This window comes from Python bivittatus, unplaced genomic scaffold (genome assembly GCF_059951505.1).
Source record: "Python bivittatus isolate LINGU-HERP-01145 unplaced genomic scaffold, Pbiv_v1 ctg000340_np1212, whole genome shotgun sequence".
NCBI classification, from domain to species: domain Eukaryota; kingdom Metazoa; phylum Chordata; class Lepidosauria; order Squamata; family Pythonidae; genus Python; species Python bivittatus.
The window spans coordinates 14729518-14748247 of record NW_028277056.1 but is presented as its reverse complement, the minus strand read 5'-3'; the positions used below and the strand labels follow the sequence as shown (position 1 = coordinate 14748247).

Here is an 18730-nt window from a genome sequence, read left to right as displayed (position 1 = left end):
ATAAGATAATCAACATATTCTAAATGTAAAGCATGTGAATATAACTTCTCCCTGTGTTGGACCTTTGAGAGTAGACCAGAATGAAATCACCAAAGACCTAAATTGCAAAACTGTCTTCAATTAAAAGCATAGTTAAGAATATACAAGACCCCTCCTCTCACTCAGACACAGGACTTTAATAACATTTACTAATAAGCTGAGTTTACTTTCCTCAAGGTGGTAAGAGCCTATAATAATTATAAAATTATCTCCTAACAAATGTGGGCAATTCTTTTCTCTTCCTAGCTTTTCCTTGATTAGCAACTCCACCCTTAGTAGATTCAAAAAACTCACAGGGACTGTATCAGTAGAAAAAATGTAGAAGCTACAATTTTCCAAGAGGATCCTACTTACAAAGCAGAATCTCTGGGGAACTTCTATACATGCAGTCCCCATTCAGTAACTGAATTTCCCATATCACATCAGACACTTATCACATCCAAGTCACATCCATTTCTTTGTGACTCAATCCCAGCTATGCAAATACTCTTAGGATCGCTCCTACCTTTCTCTTCAAGGAATCAAGTTTCTAAACCCATAGTTTCAACACAGCCCATAAAAAGTTATTAATTCCCCACAGCCACTTCACAGCTGCTTCACCTCTTTGAGCAAATACTAGGCAGTTTCTGAATCAGCTCCTCATGGACCCATTAAAATATAGAGTTGACAACTGGCTTGTGTACTGGCTTTATTTCATGGGTTTTTTTGGGGGGGGGGGCCTTCAAATCAGTGTTGACTCCTGCTGACTGCCTGGAAAGTCCCTACAGTTTTCTTGGCAAGATTTCAGAAGGGGTTTGCCACTGCCTTCTTCTTGGGCTTGAGAGAGGGTGACTGATCCAAGGCCACCCAGCTAGCTTTGTGCCAAGGGGGGGGCTAAGACTCAGTCTCTTGGTTTCTAGCCTGATGTCTCAACCACTACACCAAACTGGCTCCCATTCTTAGCATTCAATTCCACTTAGGCAGACGATGCACTTCCCTCCCCAGTGCCCTGATACCGTTAAGAGTACAGACTCCTGGTTTCTAGCCTGGTGCCTTAACCACTACCCCAAATTGGCTCTTGCTGTTTCACATACAATGATATTTAAATGACAGGGAGCATTTCCTTTATCACTCAAGCCTTACTTTCCTTCTAAGGATTTCAGGTTACAGAATGCTATCCCACTCTGGACTATAGTTTATTACAAATAGGAGGCATTTGAGTTTATCTGAAGAAGGTCCATCAAAGTATTTCAGATATGGTCTTTTGCATGACAGAGCATTATAAACATTTGCCAATGTGAGTGCAGATTTTACTTCTGGATACAGTACACCACGATGGCACATAAATGCTAGTTTAAAATTGGACTAGAACCAGCATTTTTAGCCTGGTGAGACTTCAATGTTTCAGGAATACTTTTATTTTCATCAGATTTCTATCATGCTCCTACCAATCCCAGATTGCTGGATTTTCATGTACACAGGTTTATTTTCAACTTAATGTTTCAAAGCCAAAAGAAAATGTTGATGATACTAAGAGAAATTGCTATTATTTGGTAATTTTGTAACATAATCCATTAACAAAAGCCATTTTACAAGACTATAACATGTATATGGGTATCCATGGAGATGCAAGGACAGGAAAATAATGGAATATGAGTGATGTCATGCAAATCTGCAACTTATGGACTTCAGTCATGATAAAACTATGTAATTGTGACATTTGTATGATGTCATTACACATCTGTTGTCATATTAACATGTGGTTTGATACAGATACCACTGGATACATACAGTATATGTAGGCAGAGATGGGAAATGTTTTGGATTCAGTTCCAAAAAGTTCCTTCAACATTTTTCTGAAACTTCATAAAACAGCCTTGTAAGTTCCTAGGATCACAACACTTCTGTGAAACCTCCATCCAGCAGATATGTGATCCTGAAAAAAGAGATGGCTAACTTTAATGATTTGCAAATACAGGTAGTCCTCGGGTTACGAACATTCATTCAGCAATTGTTACAACAGCACTGAATGAGAGGGACTTATGATGGCTCCTCAGAGTTTTGGCCATCACAGTGGTCATGTGATCATGATTTCTCATGTTCCCTGCTGGCTTCCCACAACCAAAGTCAATGGGGAAGCCAGCAGGAAATCACGATCACACGAGAGCCTCATTCAACAACTCATGCGGTGCTCATTTAACAACAGCACTTAGGACTGGAAATTCTGTTGCTAAGTGATGCAATCACATGACATGGCACTTTACAACTGTGAGTTCCCAGTCCCAACTGCCATTGTAACTCGAGAACTACCTGTACTTATGCTGTATTTGCACTCATGACTGTTCTTCCTAAAGGAATCCAAAGCATTGCAGTTTTAATACAGAAACACACACACAGCTATCTACATTGGGAAATGATAAGTTGATGCAAGATGCATTTTTTTAGTTTGTAAAACGTACCGTAGACTTTTTGTTATAGCTTGTATTAAGGATTGCTCCCAAATGGACTAAGCTCAGGTGTAGCAGGAAATTCATGGGAGTTTTCTGGGTTTAAAAAGTTATTCTTTAGTTTATAGGCTGGGATCCAAACAAAGAGCCAATTTTGGCACACCCAGGAATTTGCACACACCTAATGAGTTTTTAAAAGTTTATTTTTGGACAGCAGATAACCCCATGAACTATCATTTCTGTATCCTGAAGTTCCTTAATCTCTTTTCTGAAGTTTCAGAAATAGTTTATCAGGCAGAAGAATATCTATAACTTTCCTTGAGTGAATGGATGCAGTTGTGGTGCTCTTTAGCTCCTGGCTATAAAACAACAGGATGCAACTTTTCACCTCTTCTTCAGTCCTTGAAACATATTGTTACACCCACTTTTCTGAACAAAATGCCTAAGAAATTAATTATATAGCTAAAATAAATGTAGGCATATTCTTGAAAATGTAAAGTGCAAGCAACTGATCTATGTCAAAGATGGGGGAGGGAAGAGACATATGTGTGATCATGAAACACATTTCTCCAACTGTGTTAACATAATCTGAACTGAGAAATTTGCTTACATTTCACTATTAGATTCTTGACTTCAAGTAAGATTAAACCAGTTTTCTGGTTCACATGAATTACAGAACTGTGCTCTAAAGAAATCTGGAAATACAGAATTAAAATGTGAATGTGAACAGAAGAGGGAGATTATAGGAACAATATTTATTCTTGATCTAATAAATCATGGTTTAGTCATGCCAAGCTCTAACAACAAGATCCTACACAGAAGATTACAATGCCAAGATTTATTATTTGATGAAGATTTTTGAGGCTGCTTAGCAAAACTCCATAACAATGGGCCAGAAGGACAAACATAGAGAATCTAACCAAAACAATATGTGAACCACAAAAACTAAGTATCAAAGGCAGGTGAGACAACCCAGAGTCACCCTCTGGGGGAGATGGACAGCATATAAAACAAACAAACAAACCTGATGGTGTCATTGCCAAGTAAACTGGTCTGGTTTCTTATTGAATGAACATTGGACTGCTACTATATTATGTGTGAAAACACCCAACATATAAATAGAATTTAAAGGACTTACCCCAACACCTTTTTAAGTTACACATTAAGAAACAAATACCCACTAAAAAAAGGTGAAGCCACACCACCAATCAGCACTGAAACTTTAGATACTCATTTTCAATTTCAGTTAGGCAAAAACACTGCAGAAGAAAAACAACTTGGTTGAGGTCAGATGGATTTTTTTACTGCCTTCTCTGGGTAGTGGCTGTGTGGCTGGATGGAATAGGAAGACATATGAAATTAAAGTGGTTATCTAGGCATTTTGAGTAATGAGTCCTTGGAACAACAATGTCATCTAGAGTGAGGGTCATGGGAAAAAGAAGTTTGGTTCATCCTTTTTCCTGGCAAGACTTTCTACACTTGGGTGGAGAGCAATCTGAGTTGTACAAAACAGCAGAACTAAAAAGGCATTTGCATATTTAGCTAATTTTTTAAGAGGAAAAAAGAGCGGACTAATTTGCTTTAAAGGAAATGAAGCACATTCTAAGGTAATTTCCTTTAGGCTCCAAGCAGTCAATGATGCCCAGAACACTGATTAGCCGCCTTTGATCATTAAACCTGGCTTGATCACATCATTTTCACCATGGCAATTGTTTTCTTTCCAGCACAGATAAAAAAAAAGACAATGAATATGTTCAACCACTATTGATGTCCATTTAGAAAGCACACCCAAGTGCAAACTCTAATCTCAACTCTGATGCAGTGTGAAAACTGGGGCAAGGCCAACCTGGGCCTAGAATCTGAAGCAACTGAGTTTTTGAGATGCAGAGTTCATCTTTGTTGGGGAACTCACATCAAGTCAAGCACAATACATCCCTTACACCATGAATGGGAACCTCTGGTTGAAAACCATCTCAGAGCACAGGAAGATTCCCCTCCTGAACTATATTGTGTTAAACTAAATATGTCAGGGCAAAGAACCATTTCTGATGCATCAGATAATAAATCAAAAGATATTCACATACAATTAGCAAAACAGCTATAAAGAATTCTTAGACGCTACACAGAAATCTGTTACAAAGCACAGCTTATAAACCACACTGCAGCAATAACTGTTTATGTTGGTCAATTAATTAACGATTAAGGTTTTCACGGTTTCCTTTAGCCAGGACTGAAGCTATTATATTATTCTAACTACTTCTACTTTCCCTAGGCAGCTCTGCAGTTGAAGCATATATGCATCTAAGGAAGTTAAAGTTTGAGGAAATCATTATTAGAAAAATTCCAATCAGGATAGTCTATCACTGACTAAATATTATTTATCATATTTTTTAGATGACTGATAGAAATGATAAACTTCAAATTCTGTCCTTTCACAGATCACTTAGTTCTGTCCAAACGCCTGACCATTTTGGAATGAAATACTATCTTTGATTCAGAAGCATATTGAGTTTCCTTAAAGCTCTTCATTTTATAAATTTCTAATGAATTTTTGTTAAATTATATTAAGGAGAAAATGGAATCAGATGACTTGGGCTGTGTTCAATTCAATAACAACAGCAAATCCAAGCATTGTGCAGTACTAGAAATCAACAAAACTTCTCAAACTATCAGAATGAGATGTGCATATACACTTGGATTTATTTATTTCAGAACAAGTCAAAATAATCACCAAAATGAAAAGGTTGTACAGGTTATTCCTGTTAATTATCTTCTGAATAGTGATGTGAAGTTTCTCATTCCAATCTCAGGCATTTTTCCTGTGTTATAAAATACAGAGTATTTATTCAGTTAAAAAATGAGAAACATTTTTATAATAAACAAACAAACATCCCAACCTCTTAGGCATCTCATCTAGTAAAGTTCAGATGCTGTAGAGAAATGACCATGTACCAGGCTGGTCAACAACTAGTTTTCCTGGAAACTTCAAGCAAGGACCTGGAGATTGTGGTTAATTAACCCTCCCACAGCCTGCCAACCAATCTACGAACCTCTATGCCAGTGTTTCTCAACCATGGCAACTTTAAGGTCTGTGGACTTCAACTCCCAGAATTCTCCAGCCAGCCATGCAGCTAGGGAATTCTGGGAGTTGAAGTCCATGCCTCTTAAAGTTGCTAAGGTTGAGAAACACTGCTCTATGCTATTCACTTGATTTTGGTTACCAAATGGTCGTCCCTCCCACCCACTTTAATCCTCAGTCCCCTCTGCCAGGACCCAATGTAGCTATTTTTTTCTCCTCCAGATCCGCCTCAACATTCTTTTTGGACAGGGAATCCTACAGGGAACCAGCTTCAATTCAACCCTAAGTTCTGACAGGGTGGAAGAATAATTGATCAAAGGCAGTGATGTCCAAGTCAAGGGGTGATGATCTCTTTGACTTGGAGATCATGAACTTCCATGAATCATTCCTCCACTCTGGCAACACGAAGGCCAGCTACATTCCAAAGCCCTCATCAAACACACACACATTCCAGTAGGAGAGAACATCTGTAGCTCTGGGTTGAACTGTGGAGTTCTTGGTGCTTTCTGAGCTTGGCTGTTTGCTTGCAGACATTTCATTACCCAACTAGGTAACATCATCAGTGCCATCACTCCACACACGCATTCACTTGATAGTGACTCTGGTTCGACATTACTGAAACTCAGTTGTAAGCTTCCTTACAACTTATTTCGTAAAAAATACTGTGACAACACTAACCAATAAGCCTGGCTTTTGAAATGTGTGACATATGCCAACAAATGCCTGTCATGTCAATAAATACGTTTATTTTCAGTACAATGGAGCCAAAATGAATGTGGCATGTTCCAGGCCTTTAAATGGCAGTAATAAACACTGCACCACATTTCTGCTACGCAGAACCAATTTCCTCTAAATATGCATGTACAGCAAAACCTCGATTTTTCTGGGTCTCGATGCAACAGACTTTACACGCAACAAATCAAATCCACTGCAATTTACATCCATGAAGTCATTACACAAAAATGTACATCTTTTGCATCGGTTTATGTCATTGGCATGATGATATCGTCCCACAAACATAAATGATGCAAATGATGTTGCCACAATGATATATTCACAGATTTACTAGACTCTCGGAAATTACAGCTTCTCTCTCTAATTAGTTCATTAAAATGAGCTTTCGCTCTACATACTTGGGACAACTAATTGGGCCAAATTATTCAAATGAGAGGATGTAGGCATTTTAAACACACACAGAGAACTTGTTCCATGTTTTTCTACAGCAGCTGCAACGTGAGGGGCTGATTTTTTTTCCCCCCAGATCGTATTTTAGTGGGTACATTCTTAGGGAAGCTGTGCAAATCAACAAAATATTCTGCTATATTAAATTAGCAATGGATCATATGCATACCAAGTAACCCCCTCCTACAGAGACAGCATAGATCTACATGCGACTTTGGTCTTATGCAAAGTCACTCCATAATCAGAAAACTAAATTGCTTGCTACAGGATTATTTAAATGAGATATAGAACTAATTCTCCCTGCATTGCATAGTATGGGCATTTTTTTTATACTGTTACCACTGGAGGAATATCAGGGCCTTGTTTTGGAAAGGAAGGGGGAGAGGAAAAAAGGACATGTAATATCACCTCTCAGAAACAGATACCTACTAAATTTTAAATTGACAAAACAGACATGCCATGCCTCGTATTAATCACCATAAAGGTTCCAAGAAATATAAACAGGAAGTGACAGACAGTAACCTCCTGTGCAAAGTGAAACATTTTCAGCCAGCATTTGGACCCCCAGATGCCAAATAAAAAGCAGATGCACAGTTCAATATATTAGGGTGGACAGTGAGTTATGGAACACAGAGACAGACAGCTAAACAAATGGAGACTTCCAGAGATACTTTGAGGTTTTTTAAAAAAATGGTTAAAAAAGGTAGTTCTGGGCTGAACTAGCAAGCAAGAATGCATTTAAGAATAAAAAAAAATAATCTGAATAAAACCACTGCTCATTATTGAAGATTCTATAAAGTCTGGGTGGGAAGTGTCAGCACACACATTCCACAAAACAGCAACATTTCAACTTTATACTCAGAGCTCCTCAGAAAGCCTCAAAGGAGCTAAAAACCAACAAGGAAAAACTATGGAATATCGCAAACTCATTTTTTAAAAAATCACTTTGAACTTTTAAGAGTTTTGTAGAAGAGAATAGTTGCAGAATACATAAACAGCCTGTGAAATTTCATTGGCACAGAACCTGGGGATCTCTGAATTTACAAAGAAAGGAGGAGGAAAGCAGACAATTTCATAATCCTGTTCACGTCTACTCACCCATTCCACTGAGGTCATTTAGTTTCTCCTAGGAACAGGCAACTTGATGCCCTCCAGATGTTTTAGTTCTCAGCTTCTATCAGCCTCAGCCTGCATGACCAATGACAAGGCACTGTGGGAATTGTCATCTAAAACATCTGGAGGCCACCATGATGCTTTCCAGAGCTTAAATTTATCAAAGATCAGTAGCTATATGAATTAAATAGAATCCCTCGACTCTTCCTGAATAGAGGAAATATTGAAGCATTATTTACAATGGGTAAGAGAGGAATATAGATATAACTTTCATGATTTTGCTAAGAAAAGTCTCCTTTTTCATATCCTGCTACATATAGTCCCTCTAGGAACTCATCAGTTAAAAAATGGAACTGGAACTTGTGGTATGTTGCTTCTTTAATAAACCAGGATTTGAAGTTGGTATGTTTGGGAATGACAAAACCTGAGCCACATACAACATTAAGCTTTTTCTGATGAATAGATTTCTGGATACTGAAGCTGGTACCACTGGCAGTAGAGGCTAAAAAAATGGTTGGACAAAATCTGTTAACAAACTTTTTCACCCCATCCCCTCATGGAAGAATCTGGGTATATCATGTTGTGCAAACAGTGCAACAACCATGAATGCCAGCAAGTAGTGGTGACACTACTGTAAGGTCTAGTCATTCTCCAAATTTTATTTAAAGCTGCCTACATTCACTAATATGGGAGTAGATCTCATGGAACTTAATGGGAATTACTTCCTAGTGAAATAACTAAGATAGCACAAAATATTTTTGTTGCTAGCTCTCCCAACAATTCTGCTATATAAGTTGTACATCAATTATAAACGTAGCCAGTGTCACTGTGTTGATAGTACCATATTTTTCAGTAGAGAAATAAAATCTTTTCAGTTGAGCTTCATTTCTGCTGACTTCAAGGATACCTTTATTAAGTGTTCTTGGTAACAATATAAATTGCCATTGTTTTTTAATGAGATGCTTTCTCAACATCTCCATTGCTTATAGGTTTTAAATTACAAAATGTGCTTGATTTAAATGTACATGGTTTTAGGTCATTTTTTTAAAGTAACAATCTTATATAAAAGCTGAGCATATGTCCAAATGAAAGCATTAGTTTTTCTTTGCAGACCTAAATATGGGCGTGTTGCAAATCTGATTATTTGCTTCTCTGACTATTAGTCAGAAGCAGGCAACTTCTTGTACTTCAAACATTTAAAGGACAATTCCCACAATTCTCAGAAGTTTCCTATCCAATCATAAGTGATAGAAAATTTGAGATAAACAGATGAAAATAAATAAATCAGTTCGTGACCTCCAATTGGTAGGATCTTTCACAAGTTTATTGTGAAAGAGCTTTTACAAAACTACACAACTATTTCGTAAGCTTGTTTTGTTATTTTGTTAGTAGAAGTCTTTATTCTACTAACAGTCTCTGCAGGTTGTCCTTCAACAAAGAAAGAAAACAGAATCTCTTCCCATAACAAATAATAATAATAATAATAATAATAATAAAGTTTTTGTCCTTGGTTTAAGCAAACAAAAATAAAGTCATGCCACAAAGAACAGATAAAGCAGAAAATCATTTTGAACTAACTGCGAAAGGAAACTGCCCGTTTGAGACAACAATTTCCAGTCTATAAAACCCAAGTAGATACATAGGGATTCATTTTTCCACTTTAATAAAAGAACAAAACTCATGAAACAATTTTATTATGAACTAGAGCTATACATCTTCCTCATCCTGAGTGAGGATCCAGTAAAAAGAAAGCAATAGGCTGAAATCAAGAATCCTTCTCAATGGGGCTTATTTCTATGTCAGAGTGGGGAAACTGGTCTATCAAATGCTGTGTTGCTTGCAATTCCCGTCATTCATCACCACTGGCCATACTATCTAGGGGTTGATGAGAAATACTGTTCAGGGGATCTGTATCCCATTATTTTCCTGCATCAAGCATAGGCCCCAAACTTACGTTTTAAGAACACACCACACAGGCTGAAAATAAAGAGACAGCTCATGAATATGAGGAATCCTTCCAGTTTCTATCTATTCCATACAATTTGTCCTTTCCCTCCCCTGCACTGATTATGCTTTGCACTATACTTCTGCTAAGGCAAATCATGGTTAAAACTAGGCTTCACAATAACACCTCTAAGCTTCTTCCAGGGTCCAAGCATTTCAACAAAGGCTTCTACTGTCAACCCATCATAGCTGGCCCTAATCTGTCAAAGAGCAGAAAATGGGCCTAGAAGCTACGCCATATGAACATTCCAACATTGCACAGGATTGTCTAACAGTTCTGCCCTTCCTGCCAAGTAAATCTCTAGCTTGAGAAGGTCCTCCATCGAAACGGGAACACTTTAAACCTTGAATCCACAGTCTGTAATAGCTATACAATAGCAGAACGACTGATACGTAGACTGCAAAATGAAGATCCATCATCTTTCAAAACGTCACCTGGAAAGTGTAATGGCCTTTATCAGAGTGAACAGCCTTTGCCCCAATCCCATTTTTGGAGCTTACCAAAATCCAGCAGTAATTTCAGTGTGTTCTAGAAGTCAGAGGCTCTCAAGGAATCACATGACTCAGCCAAGAGCTAAGTTTGATTGCAATCAAATTACAGGCCAACTCAAACAACTGATCAACTTTCAATACATAAACAGAGCCAGCCCATTTCTTATATTTTCTTCTAGCCAATTTGAATCTTCCTTTCCTTTCCTGTCCTGTCCTGTCCTGTCCTGTGCCTTTGAGTCACTATTGACTCCTGGCGACTGCCTGGTCAAGTCCCTGCAGATATCACACAAAGATAGGAGTGGGTTTCCAGCACAGGTTGGGCCTAACTGTGTCTGGAGTCCAAAAAGGCAGACAACTGCTATTTCCATAGCTGTAGGTCTATCACTTTAAAATTCAAGGCAATCTGTGAACGTATAATTTTAGGGCAACCTGAATTGGCCTTCCCTTGGCTGTATCTTAAGGAACAGAGGAATCATTGTCGCTTTTCAGTCCTACAGACAGATTAACAAATTAACAACAACAGCAACCAAAACTAGCTGCAGTTAAGGAAAAGAGCACTTTGTTAGATTTGAATGTTCTAACTTCAAACATCCAAATATTTTTCAAGCACTAGAATACTAGGCTACCTTAAAAAACACTCTTATTTATATTACAGACATTTGATCAAATATTTGCTGAAGGAGAAAAAGCCAGCTACTGGAAAGAGTTTACTACTCTGAAATCCTGAAATAGCCATTTGCTTTGAAGCATGGAAAAATACAAGACTCTACCATTTCCCCAAATGCCACCTGAATCCTAAATAACATTCTGCCCAGTTTAATTATTTACTTTCAAGAGCCTTATTCTTGGTGAAGGTGCAGTATTTTAAGAAACCTTTTGCCCAATTTATTCATTAAGCTAAGAAGGGGAACTGAAAAAAATAACACACCGCATAGTTTTGCAGTGCTTCTACATAGAATAAAGATGACTTAGAATTACTTGGGGGAGAGGCAAAGAGGAGAAAAGTATGCCAATTCAAAACCCAACACACACAACATTATTCCAGAGGAGATGGTAAATCAGTATTTCCAAATTGCAAGGACTCCAACCATCAACGCTGCAAGTGTTTGAACTGGAGCTCAGCTTGCACATCGACTCTAAAGACTTTCAAAATGACATAGAAAGCTGATCAGCAAAAGAAAACAATGCCGTAAAAATACGGGAGGAGAGTGTGGTTCAAGCAATCCGTGTCTGCCACACAGAATCCAGAGCTACTGCCAAAAAGCCCTCTAGAAGGTAGTTTCCACTGAATTCAGTGGAATTTCTCAGGCCTGGAGAAGAAACAAAACAATCCTCCCCTTCCTTTATGCAAAGGCCTATCAAAGTAAACAAATTCTGAAGAACCGTGAGAAATATGTGCTTCTTCTAAGCTTAGATTTCAGAGTATTTTTAACTGTAGTAAGTGTTAGCATTCAGATGTGAGCTAAAGTTTAAACACAGTGGAATCCATCACTATATTTGGTGCAAGCAAACTATACCACAATCAACACTGAGAAGAAAAGCACAAAATTTAGCCTGGGAAAGGAAGGAGTGGGGAGCTGCGTAAATCCACAGGGCATTCTAAATCTCTTAAGCATTTTTAAGAGATTGGAAAACTTATATAGTCAAGGAAAAATGGATCGCAACCTCTTGTTTTGCCACAAATCTCAGTGGTGACCAATTTTTGACCTAACCTTCTTCTACAGAGTTGTTGCAAAGATAAACTGGAGAAACCACGTGTAATTGTACATCACTTAAAGCTCTTTAGATTAGAAGTGAGATTAAGATAATTGTTTTCAGTAGAAGTCTTGCTCAAAAGATAAATTGTTTATAATACTTAACACTGGCTTAGGGTAGATTCATACCTATTTATATGTGTCAAGTCCACTTCAAAGCATAACTGGCTAAATTTTCCAGATTTTTTAACAGAATACCAAATTTGTGTCAGCCTAAAAAAGTCATTTTTTATAATAACCCACTCCATCAGTTGTATTTGGTGAAGTAGACTATAACCCATGAAAGTTTATATCCACAATAAAAATAGCATTTCTCAAAATGTCTCAAGATTCTTTGATGGCTTTGCTGTAGCAGACAGAACTAACCCTCCAGAAACATTCTGAGATATCTTTAGGTTTGATAAAGCCACAATCTTTTGCTTTATGTCATTATACAAAGAGCTTTGAAGAAATCAAAGCCAGTGAACCATTTCACTGTTTTCTTCTCTTCAGGAAAATCCTGCCTGACGAATTTCTTCAGGCTATGAGAAGATTTTAAAGACTTATTTCTAAAATGCCTCTCAAAGTATTCCTCAAAATGTGACATTAATACTAATTATAGCATTATGGGTCATCCACTGCAATCATAAATTCTGATATTAACCTAAGTAGCAACAAAGAAAAACAAAGAATCCAGTTTTTGTACATAACCGGAACTTTTTTAAAGGGGGCACTGGCATATTTCCCTAAGGTCCTACAAATTCAGGGATGGATCAATAATTTCATTCATACAATCAAACTAATCAATTAAAATATAACCTCAATAGTTATCCCAAATATTTCCATTCTTGGAGCACTGATTTTGATTAAAAAATGCACACCTACAAATACAGATATCAGATTGAGAGATGATGCAATGAGAAGTCCAGGGGTGTCAAATGAACTTACTGTTTTTGACCCTCTGAGTCTTTCAAACTCCTAAAAAGAGCCTGGTTCTGTTGCCACAATGCAAACACTTAACTAGGTGAATGCTGTTTGGGGCACACAACAAAGGTTACCTGATCCAATCAACAACAGACTTTAAATTTACCAGAGATGTGCAGTGCTTTGTATATGAGTTCAGGGGGAAAAAAAAGGTATAAAAACATAGCTGCTTTAAAGAGTTGTAGACAGATCTTACATTTGCAGTCCTCCATGCATTAAAGCACTTTCTTGAAACTGAGTCCAAAGTGTTTAATAGTCCTAAAATTTAAACCAATGAAGACTCAATTTACCCAGGTTTTACTTAATTCCAACTAATCACCCCGTCATGGAAACACATAAACCCAGTTAATCAACCATCTAAGAAAGAAAAAAGTCTCTCCAATCAGAATTCACATCTAAACTTAGCAGCACAGAACACACTTCCCAAATACTGGCTACCATGGAGCAGACGCTAATGGCATCATGAACACTCTCTGGGCCAAAGGGCCGTGGGATCCTAGACACTTTCTAGAGAAAATTGGTAGGAACTTTATTTCCATAAGGATGATTTTGACTGTTAATGTGATTATTTGCTTCTAGACTGACCTGTAAGAACATTTCACTGCATAAAGCATGCTGTGTGAACACGGTACCTATGCATGAGGATTTAAAGGATAATTCAACTGTCCAAGTTTTAAACCTATTTTAACAAATCCCTCACAACATGTCAATTCTTTATGTATTATCACTAAACTGAATTGAAACATGTCACAGAAGTCAACAGGCCACAGCTTTAATACTAGTTGCGGCCAAGTTCAGTCATCACTGGATGGCAAATGAGGACTAGCACACCAGATCTAGGCTGCAAAATTGGATGAACACTAGATGGCTACAAAGAGTTAGTTTTCTGAATTTCTTTACTGCCCACTAGTGGTCATTCTAAGTTGTACAGCACAGACATTTGCTCACGGATTGTTTTTGAGCTCCACACAAATTTAAATATGTTGAGGAATTATTAACTGGGGGAGGGGAGACAGAGATCCTCTTTTTAGCCTGCTGATGGAATATTTGGTGACCACTACATCTATACAACAAAACGAAGCTCTTGCCTTCAGCTTTTCTTCCCCCTACTCCTCAGAACAGACTACAGGTAAAACACCATTTTTTTTCTCTTTCCTACTAAGCGGTTCTGTCTCCTGGGTGTATTTTAGATAAAGGTCAGACAAACAAGACAGGAAGTTAAACACCCCACTACCTTTATTGCACAAGTTAAAGGAAAACGTAAATAGCATTGTGGGAGGGAGACAGCAGCAGTCAGAGAGGGGAGTTTAACTATTCTACTGCTGTCTAAAGAAGAATTAATCCTCCTAAGCTGATACCTGCTTTAATGAAAATCCTCCCAGTGTTACTGGGAAACATCCTCTCCATGAAAAAATTACCTCAGAAGAAAAGATTTTTATCAGCACTACCACAAGAGAAAAAACTGATCCAGATGATTATCAATTGAACAAATCAACCCAAAGTTCTAACTTGAGGCATAAATAACCAAGCTCCAATTATCCTACTTTGGATGCATTATGCAAAGATCTCTCTCTCTCTCTCAATGTAATGCTGGGAAAGGTGGAAGGAAATAGAAGATGATGATGACCAGCACCAACATGGATGCACCTTTGGGAGAACTAAAGGACCACACTGGGAACAGATTCTTTTGGAGAAAATCTGTCTACAACAGAGGAGAATGTATCTAGCTCAGGGCTGAACTGTGGAGTCCTTGGTGCTCCCTGAGCTCGGTGGTTTGCTTGCAGACATTTCTTTACCCAACTAGGATAATGAAACATCTGCAAGCAAACCACCAAGCTCAGAGAGCACCAAGATCTATCTACGTTGTCACTAAGAGTCCACATTGACTTGATGACACAGAATCAGTCACAACCTGATGCCTTATTGTGGTGCCTATAACTATCATAGCAATACACAGTGTCCAGTGGACATTCTCCAGCACATATACACAAATCATTTGTGACAAATATACATAGCTTAGGCCCAGGCACAATCAGGACAGGGTATTCCTCCATAGTCCACTTGCAATTCTAGGACATCAATAAGGCACCCTTTCAAGCCTTGACATAGATGTGTCTGATATAAAAAAGTTAACTCTTCTCTGCCCCCCCCCATCTTATGGAACAAAGCAGGCCATTTCCATATTGCTTAAGAAGGGACCAAAACTATATGCATCTTCCTCTATAGCATGCCTACTGTTTTCATTTTTTAGTGTTTTACCATTTTTGGGGCTTTGCTTTAGCTTTTGTGATCATTTTTATTGCATTTACGTAAGCCACCCAGAGCTGTTAAGGGAGTGGGTAGCATAAAACAAAGTTTCTAAATGAGATAAATAAATACCCTGGGAACACAGCCAGATCTGTCTCCCAAGCATTTCTAAACATGCATTTCTTGCATACAACGATCTCAGGCCCTCACAACGTCTATGCGCTCTGTCCTAGATGTATCCCCAGCTGAACTTGCAGCCTGCACTCACTTCCATGTAAAATGGATAGCTGAAGCATCATTTAGAGTCTTAATTTCTGGCTGCTTTTACAGTATGCCCTAAAGCAGGGGTGGGGAATCTGGAACCCAACATAACTATGACTCAATTAACCTCATAATGTTTTTCACGGCCATACCATTTAGGCTCCTGGGAGTTGCAATGCAGCAACATTTGAAGCACCACAACATTTCCACTGATTATACAATGTCTGTGGGGAGGGTATTCCCTTTGTATTTTACTACCTATCTTGGAAACTTCATTTATGATCTCTCCGCTTCCTCTTTAGTTGCACTCCCGTGCCATCCTTACCCACAGAGACATTCAAGACATCCCTATCTTGAACCTCACTTTGAATCTTGCTCATGGGGGGGGGGACCCAAACCCACCAGCTACCGTGTGTTTAGCTTCCGAGTAAAGCCACATACAGTCTCTAAGACTGTAAGGAAGCTGTATTTGGGGCACTGGCCTGCCCAGTGCCTTGCCCATGGCTGGAAAGCAATACAGGAGGACGTGCAGAAAAATGCGATCTCAGAAATCAGCCGGGAAGGAGCGTTTGGATGGAAGAAAACGAAGGTTAGCAAACGCTACACAGGGGAAACGCTTCACCTATTCCTTTAGGCACGCAATCTCTGCGTGCGCACACCTCCCTTTACCTGCACACAGCAGATGTGCGCGCGGCTGTCCTGAGCATGGCGCGCGTGCAATGGAATGTGAAAGCCCCCCCCCCCCGTTTTGCTACCAGCAGGAGAGCCCTTTCCGCCGGGTCCATTGAAACAAAAGAGCGGCCCTTTCCGCCCCCTCCCGCCGCCGCGCAGCAGCTCCCCCGCCCGATCCGGCGGCGCCCCCGCCTCGCCCTGCCCTACTCACTCCGGAGCGCCCCGATGAGCAGACCGCCGTCCTTTATCAGCTCCTTAATGAACTTGTTGGTCCTTTCCAGCTCCACCTCGTGACATTTCAGTCTCTCCCTGAAATCCGGGCTGTCCAAGTAGGAATCGCTGAACTCCAGCGTGGGCAGCCCCATGGCTGCAGCCCGGGCAGAGGAGCGGCTGGGAGGGCAGCCGCTGAGAGCGGGCAGGGGGCGGGCGCCTGGCGCTGGATCTTCCGCCCGCCTCGGGGGCTCTCCTGGCGAAGCGGCGCGGCGCTCCCCGAAGTCGCTGTCAGCTGCTTACATGGTCCGGCCAGCAGGACATCGCTGGGTCAAAGCCGCCTTCCGGCCGATCGGAAACCCTTCCCGCTCCCGCAGAGCTGTTCCTGGGCTGGCCACGGGCAGCCGCGCTGGGAGAAGGCAGAGCCCGCTCCGGCCCAATCAGTACAGCACGCCGTGGCCCCCCACCCGGCTCTTTTCCTGCCGTGCCACGCCCCGCCCCGCCCCGCCCCGCCCCTCCCTGGGGGTTGAAAGGGACCACCCACCTTCCACAGTTCGCCCGGGGAAGCGCGCCCCGGTTCTCCGTCCACCTTTCTGGTAAAGCCTCCCCCGCGTTCCTTGGCGGGCGTTCAGAAGCAGGTTGGTTTAAGCACGGATTCGGATATACTGTAGCAATAAAACAGAGAGTCGCTAACTTTGGCCTTTTTCAGCTTAGGGATGTGGAAGGTAAACTTGCCGTAAGTAGGAATTTTCAATAATAATAATAATAATAATAATAATAATTCAGTGTTTCTTAAAGGGTGTTCCTAGGACCCCTGGGGTCCCCCATGACCCTCGGGGGGGGGGTCAAATCGAAATGATTTGCCAGCCTATGTTGAAAAATAATACCGTATTGAAACCCCATCAAACAGTCGTGAGAAGCGATACCGATGCAAATGCCTCCATTTAAATGTTTAATATGGTAACTAGTGATAAAAATAACCCATCAAATAAAAGCTCTGTTGGGGTCCTCCATCCTTTTTAAAAGTGGGAAGGGGCCCAGCGAGAAAAAGTTTAAGAAACGCAGGTATAATTTGTAAGCCGCTCTTTATTTAAATACGTATTTTATTTATTCGAATTTATTAGCTGCCTGACTCCAATAGACGGTGGGTGGCATACACAGCTGAAAAATAAAAACTTTTCAGTGTACAGAATTCAAGTAAAACACAAAACAACAAATATGCACAGCTCATTTTTAAGGGCTGAAAGCAAGGCATTTTATCCTCAGAATTTTTGTGTGACAACCACAGAAGGTAGGCCGGTATGATTATAATTGTGGGTGGACTGAGACTTGAGCAAAACTTGCTGGTTCATAGCTTGGGCTCACATGTCTCTGAAAGGTAGACATTACCTGTGAAAATGTTGCCCATGAAGATGTCCAATGAGGGATGAAAAGCTTTATCAGTTGGATTTCTGCCTGACCCACAGCAGTTACAGATATAGGACATTTACTGAAGTACCATATATGTGAATATTCTTAAAAAAAAACAAAAAACTACCATATAAATGTACTTGGCTCAGGGATAGATAATACTTTCCTTGGAATAGTGGTTCTCTGTCTCATAATCTTAAATCCCCAAATAATTTTAGTAAAGAATCTGGGTCTCACCAAGATTAATTCTATTATATCTGGTTTGCATAAATCCAGGTAGCCATTAAATGGCAGCAAAGAGGTTCAAAACACTAATTCTTCTCTGACATCTAGTGGTCATCCAGATTTTGCATTCTAGATATGGTAAATCTAACTAAGAAAAGGCTTTTTTTTTTCCCCCTGAGAAAACAATTTATATGTTTCCTGGCATTGCTATCACTTATCAGGTAAGCTTTAAAGAACAAAAAAAAAAAATCAATAATGCTGCTGATAATTCTTGCTGTAAAAATAACTAGTGGATGGTAACTGGGGGACTGAAGCTGTGGGACGTTTAGCACTGTGGGAAGACTCCCAGAGTCTCAACCAAGAAATAAGTCCAAATGATGACTTTAAGCTAAGTGGAGCTGAAGCAGGCTTGGTGCTGTTGCAGCAGTCGTCCTCTAAGCCCAAACAAGAAATTAGTCCCAACAGTGAGAGCTAATGCTTTGAAAACATTATGCCCTGCCCTGTACTCTTAAAGACAAGAAATCAAGGAAGTTGAAAATAGATGCAGTGCAACATCAGGTTAATAAACAGTATATTAGCAAATAAGATTCTGAAGGGACTTAATTCAGTTCTACAGCTGGAGCTAAGCAGACTAGACCTGTCAATCAATCAAT

General features: G+C 39.7%; 1 protein-coding gene and 1 long non-coding RNA gene across 8 annotated transcripts in view; one reads left to right on the top strand and one right to left on the bottom strand.

The window, feature by feature from the left end:
- ARHGAP42 (Rho GTPase activating protein 42) overlaps nt 1-16895 on the bottom strand; it is a 142214-nt gene extending 125319 nt beyond the window's left edge. For 2 of the 3 annotated variants that reach the window (XM_088140605.1, XM_025166629.2), the window contains exon 1: nt 16444-16895. In XM_088140605.1, the coding sequence (XP_087996731.1) occupies nt 16444-16597 (154 nt within the window). In that variant the 5' untranslated portion in view covers nt 16598-16895. Of the gene's footprint in view, nt 1-1809; nt 1955-16443 lie in introns of all 3 variants that reach the window. The other variant, XM_025166628.2, reaches the window with a different exon arrangement.
- LOC112540634 (uncharacterized) overlaps nt 14087-18730 on the top strand; it is a 41840-nt gene continuing 37196 nt past the window's right edge. Inside the window, exon 1 of one of the 5 annotated variants that reach the window (XR_003084714.2) lies at nt 14087-14181. This is a non-coding gene — a long non-coding RNA (uncharacterized LOC112540634). Of the gene's footprint in view, nt 14182-16965; nt 17081-18730 lie in introns of those variants that run through there. The other 4 variants (XR_003084715.2, XR_015796095.1, XR_003084713.2 and 1 more) reach the window with 4 other exon arrangements.